The sequence below is a fragment of the Tupaia chinensis genome, unplaced genomic scaffold (assembly GCF_000334495.1).
Source record: "Tupaia chinensis unplaced genomic scaffold, TupChi_1.0 Scaffold000673_1, whole genome shotgun sequence".
In the NCBI taxonomy this organism is placed as follows: domain Eukaryota; kingdom Metazoa; phylum Chordata; class Mammalia; order Scandentia; family Tupaiidae; genus Tupaia; species Tupaia belangeri.
Window position 1 is genome coordinate 925,412 of NW_006160196.1, and position 5,446 is coordinate 930,857.

General features: G+C 54.8%; 1 protein-coding gene across 1 annotated transcript in view; it reads left to right on the forward strand.

Annotated features, from left to right (window-relative positions):
* Positions 1 to 5,446, forward strand: part of LOC102499110 (transcriptional enhancer factor TEF-4) — a gene marked incomplete at its 3' end in the record, with an annotated part of 17,819 nt that extends 12,373 nt beyond the window's left edge. The window contains 2 exon segments of the mRNA XM_014592284.1: positions 1,864 to 2,037; positions 5,374 to 5,446. Of these exon segments, the coding sequence (XP_014447770.1) occupies positions 1,864 to 2,037; positions 5,374 to 5,446 (247 nt within the window).

Below are 5,446 nucleotides of genomic sequence, written 5' to 3' on the forward strand. Positions count from 1 at the left end.
AGCAGGAGACTGCCCCCACAGCGACCTGGGTATCCAGGCTCCTTCCATTTTGTGGCTCTGCCATTTTCTAGGCCTTCAGAATCTGCCGGTGGGTTCTTTGCATCTGGCCAGCAGATGGAGGAAGGGAGAGAGTCAGCTTCTGCAGGGGGGTTTATGGATCTGGCTTGGATGCGGGGACTGTCAGGTCTGTTCACATCTCATTGGCTGCAACGTGGTCATGTGGGTACATCTAACTGCAAAGGGGCCTGGGAAATGTAGTTTAGCGCTGGGTAAAGGAACGGAGGTTTGTGAGCACACAGAAGTCTCTGCCATGCTACACTAACTCCAATCAAAACACCAATCACTATATAGGGAGGTCCTGGTGAAAGCCAAATCAGATTAGGTTCAAACCCTCCTAACCCACTGGAAGGAAAAGCTAAAGCCCTTTTGGACTCTGGGTCCTGCTCTGCCCTCACCTCCTGCCCTCCCACTCTCACTCACTCCACTCCGGGCATGCTAGGTCCACTCCTCCCTTAGGGCCTTGGCCCCCGAGTCCTTGCTGCCTGGAGTGTTTCCCCAGAGAGCCCCACGACTCACTCTCTCCACTTATTTAGGCTTTTGCTCAATTGTCTTCCAAATAGGCCTTCTAAAACACCAGTTGCTGTCACTTTTGACCCTTACCTATATTCCATAGTACACATCACATTTTCTAAAAAATTACTTTATTTATTAGTATTATTATTGTTTCAGTTTGACCAGAGAAAGACAGAGAGAGACAGAGAGGAAGTGAGAAAGCAAGCCGCCAAGTCTGAGACTTGAACCATGGTCAGCCATGTGGGAGTCCAGCATCTTTAACCACCACACCACCTTCCAGCCCCGAGTACACATCACATTATCCACGCGCCGATTAGACCGTGAACTCCGCGAGGTCAGGGCTTTGTCTTGGAGCCCTGGGAGCGCACGTTGTAGGCCTTCCCATAGATGTCCACTGAGTTTCGAGTTTAGTCTGGGGTGGGTATACAGCGAAGCCATTCTGCCTGGGAAGTCAGCGAGGGCTCCCTGAGACGATGACAGGTGAGCTGGGCTTTGCGAGTCACACAGGAGTCTGCCCGGTGTAGAATGGATGTCCCAGGCACTGAGGCGGGCAGAGCATCACGTTTTCAGGAAAACAAACACTAGAAGATGGCGGAGTTGGCGAGGCTGCAGCTAGGTGAGCGGGTGCTGGCTCCAGGGGTGCTGCCTTTGGCAAGCCAAGGGGCCCAGGCTTTCTCCTGAGGGAAATAGGTTGAGGTAGAGAGGTCCCATCTGATTGTGATCCCAGGCTTCCAGGAAGAAGCAGATTTGCATGGACGGGCCTTGAAAGGTGGAGGGAGCACTGGTGTCGGGGAGGAAATGAGGGGGGTTGTCAGGGTACGGAAGTCATGACAAGTTACGAGAGTGGGGACAGGTGGGGAGTCCTGGGTGTGGGCCATGTGGGTCCCATCCGTCCGTCCTCCCATTCCTCCATCCATTGTACAGCGGGCCAGGTCGAGGGCTGTGGGCTTTGTCCTGCGGGTGCCGAGTAGCCAGGGGGGAACTGTGAGTAGGGGAGAGCAGTCTGGAGTGGAGAGGAGAGGTTGGAGGCAGCGGGAGCAGGGGAGGGATGGGGTGAGGGGAGGAGACCTGAGCTGGGGCTGGGGCAGTGGGGACAGGAAGAGTTGGGCCCTGAGGGGTTGCGGGAGGGCAGGGGCAGAGGGGATGAGGACAGCCCCTGGGGTGAGACTCCTGGGCACTGTGCAGTAGCTAGCGGGAGTCGTGGGAGCGGATGTGTGGCATCGGCTTGGGCAGTGGCGGGCAGGGGTCCAGCTCACTTCCCACTACTCACCCTCGGCCGACCCTGCTCAGTACCAGAGGCACCTGTTCGTGCACATCAGCCAGCACTGCCCCAGCCCTGGAGCACCTCCCCTCGAGAGTGTGGACGTCCGGCAGATCTACGACAAATTTCCGGAGAAAAAGGGTGGTCTGCGGGAGCTGTATGATCGCGGGCCTCCGCATGCCTTCTTCCTGGTCAAGTTCTGGGTGAGTTCCAGCTACACACCAAGCGTGTCCGTAAACCACATGGCAGGCGGCTCAGGTGTCTGGCTCTCAGGACCTACGAGGCCAGCCGAGGCCACTTATGTCAGAGTGTCAGTCCCTGTGCAGCAGGAAACACCACGGAGGTCTGCCCCATGGTGCAGTGCGTAGGTGCGGCGAAGAGGAAGCCCCGTCCCACGTGAATCCGATCCTCAGTCAGGACTCAAGTCCTGGCGCCATGGTCTTGAAAATTCCACTGGGCATGCGTGGGTGTGCACAGGATCCTGACAGGTGGGAGGAAAAAGGATTGCAGCCTGACCAGGGCCTGTTGGGGGTGCTTCCTCTGTCTCCTTTTCTCTCTCGCATGTGCACACATGCGCCTCTCGCCTCTGGCGATGCTGAAGAAAGGCAAAAAGAAAGACCAAGGCCATCGGCTCCAGTCTAGGATGGGAGCTCGGGTTGTCCCCAGATCTGCCTGGTGCGGCTCATTGCCGATTACTGATGTGACTGTGGGACGGGCCTGCCATGTTTCCGGCTCCTCCCATTGCAGCCACACCAAGCCTTGTAGCTAATGGAGTGTGGAGGGTTCTGATCCCTCAGGGGGCTGAGGCTTGGCTATAGAATGTCTGAATTAAGGACCTGGTGGTTTTCATTATTTATGAAATAATCATTTCTTTTGGTGATTACCATAGGGCATGCATGCTTGCCAGAGAGAGAGAGAGAGACACGGGGTTGGGTAGAAAACACCCCTGTGGGGTTTGGTCACACCACAATCCCTTCTCCACCATTCTTCCATCCTGTCAGGATTTGGGGCACGCATGCACGTGTCCTGTGTGCTTTTTAAGCCACTGGGACCAAGATTCAAATTGTGTGGTCAGCCATGTGGGCTGTGGTTCCCTTGACCACTAGCCTATGCGGCTGACCCTCACAGTAATTTCTTGAGCACTCACCATGTCTAGGCCCCACCAGGTGCTGCGGATGTTACTGCGATGGAGAGGGGCTGTCCCGAGGCTTCTTTTTTTGAGAGTTTTTTTTTTTTTCTTCACTATAGGGCACTTACGCTCGCCAGACAGACAGAGAGAGACATAGAGACAGAAAGCGAGAAATCACCCCCCAGGGGGGGATGGTCACGCCGCAATCCCTTCTCCTCCATTCTCCTCCCGGGATCTTGGGCACGCACGCACACGCGCTCGGCGTGAGTTTTAAGCCACCGGGTCCGGGACGCGAACCGCGGTTGACTACGTGGGGGTCCAGCGACATAGCCATTACGCTAACTGCTGGTTCCCCCGAGGCTTCTTTAGGTCTGCCTGGGTTGGTGTCCAGTACAGTAAATGATGCTGTGGGCACTCAGTAAGTGTCGTGTGGGTGTTTAGGGGGTGTTCCTCCTGCAGTAAACTGGGAGAGTGGAGGGATCTCATCTTTTTTTCTTTTTTTTTTAGAAAATTTTATTTTTTGGGAGGACCAGCGGTTAGCGTAATGGCTATGTCGCTGGATTCCCACGTAGTCGACCGCGGTTCGCATCCGGACCTGGTGGCTTAAAACTCACGCCGGGTGTGTGTGCGTGCCTGCCCAAGATCCTGAGAGGAGAATGGAGGAGAAGGGATTGCAGCGTAACCATTCCCCCTGGGGGGTGATTTCTCGCTTTCTGTCTCTGTCTCTGTCTGTCTGTCTGGTGAGCGCATGCGCCCTATAGCAAAAACCTCCCCCCCAAAAAAATATTTTTATTTTTAACTTTATTTATTTATTTATTTATTTTAATTTGACCAGAGAGGAACAGAGTCAGAGAGAGAGAGGGAATGTAAGAAAGCAAGCCATCCCAGGTCCAAAACTCGAACCTCATTCGGCCAAGTGAGAGTCCAGCACCCTTAACCACCAAGCCACTTGCTGGCCCTGAGGGATCTCATCTCTGAGAAGAAAGTCTGCCGAGGGCTTGACTTGTACTGGTCTTATTTATTTATTTGTTAATAGTTTCTTTCTTTCTTTCTTTCTTTCTTTTTTTTTGTTTGGAGAGTTTTTTGCTATAGAGTGCCTGCGCTCGCTAGACAGACAGAGAGAGACAGAAAGAGAGAAATCACCCCCTGGGGGGATGGCTACACCGCAATCCCTTCTCCTCCATTCTCCTCTCAGGATCTTGGGCATGCACACACACGCACTTGGCGTGAGTTTAAGCCACCGGGTCTGGGACTCGAACTGCGGTTAACTACGTGGGAGTCCAGCAACATAGCCATTACGCTAACTGCTGGTCCCAATAGTTGATTTATTTCTTCAGAGAAAGAGAGAGAGAGTGCACACTCCCAACTTCATGCCATGATCCAACCCCGCCTTAGCCAACCCTGGATCCTGGGCTGGTGTGTGTCTCACATACCCAGAGAGGTCTTCAGACAGGGCCTGGGACCTTCCCATGCCGGCCAGCCTGGCAGAACATTGCGTTCTGCAGTGTTCCCTACAGGTCTTGCTGGGTGTGCACCTACTGTGATTACTAAGCTTTTGGGTGTGAGTGGAGACCGAGTAGGCTCTGGGGATGAGCTGCTGTGGTCTTGGGCATTGTTAGGGTTTAAGACAGACCTCTCCAGGCCCCAGGTCTGGAGAGATACCTTCTTAGGAAGCCCAGCTTCTGCAAAGTTTCAGGGGAGTGGCTGGCTGCTAAGAACTTTGGTTCTGCCTGACTTCTCAAGGCCCTGTTGCTAGGGCGAAGGATGAGGTCAGGCCTCTGAGGAGTGTGACCCCGCAAGGTGTTGGCAACTGAAGTTAGGAAGAGGAAGAGGCGAACCTTTCAAGGGCGAGACCTAGACACGAGGTGCGATGAGGCCTGAGGCTTCATGGAACCCCACCTGGCCAAGGGTCTCCACACCTGGCTGCTGGGGCCGTGGAGGTCTGATCTCTAAAAGGGGCCAGGAGAGCGCTCTGGAGAGGAGCTGGCATCCTTGTGTCTGCCAGGCGCCATTGCTAGGGAGTAGCCATCCACCTTAGCAACCAGGAGGTGAAGGGCTTTGAGGGAGGGGCTCTGGCTTCAGCTGGTTGCTGAGAAGTAACTGCCTCCTTAGGAAGCAGAGCCTTAGGGGGGCTGAATGCATGAGTTGGGGCTTCCAGAGAACAAAGTTGAGTCCAGGTTCCCTTGGCTTTTGGAGAGAGGTCAAGACCATGTTGGGACCCAGATTTCTTCCATAGCAACACAAGGGTGGATCTTCTCCAGAAGCTGGCCTTGGAGAGATGAGGACGTTGACAGCTAAGAAAAGAGGTGGACCGTTGCCAGGGCCACGGGAGAGCTGTGCTCTGGGGTTGCGTCCTCACTGTTTATAAGGGGTATCCTCTCCAACTCACTGGTACCTCCCCATCTCCCAGGCGGACCTGAACTGGGGCCCAAGTGGCGAGGAGGCCGGAGCTGGTGGCGGCAGCAGCGGCGGCAGCTTCTACG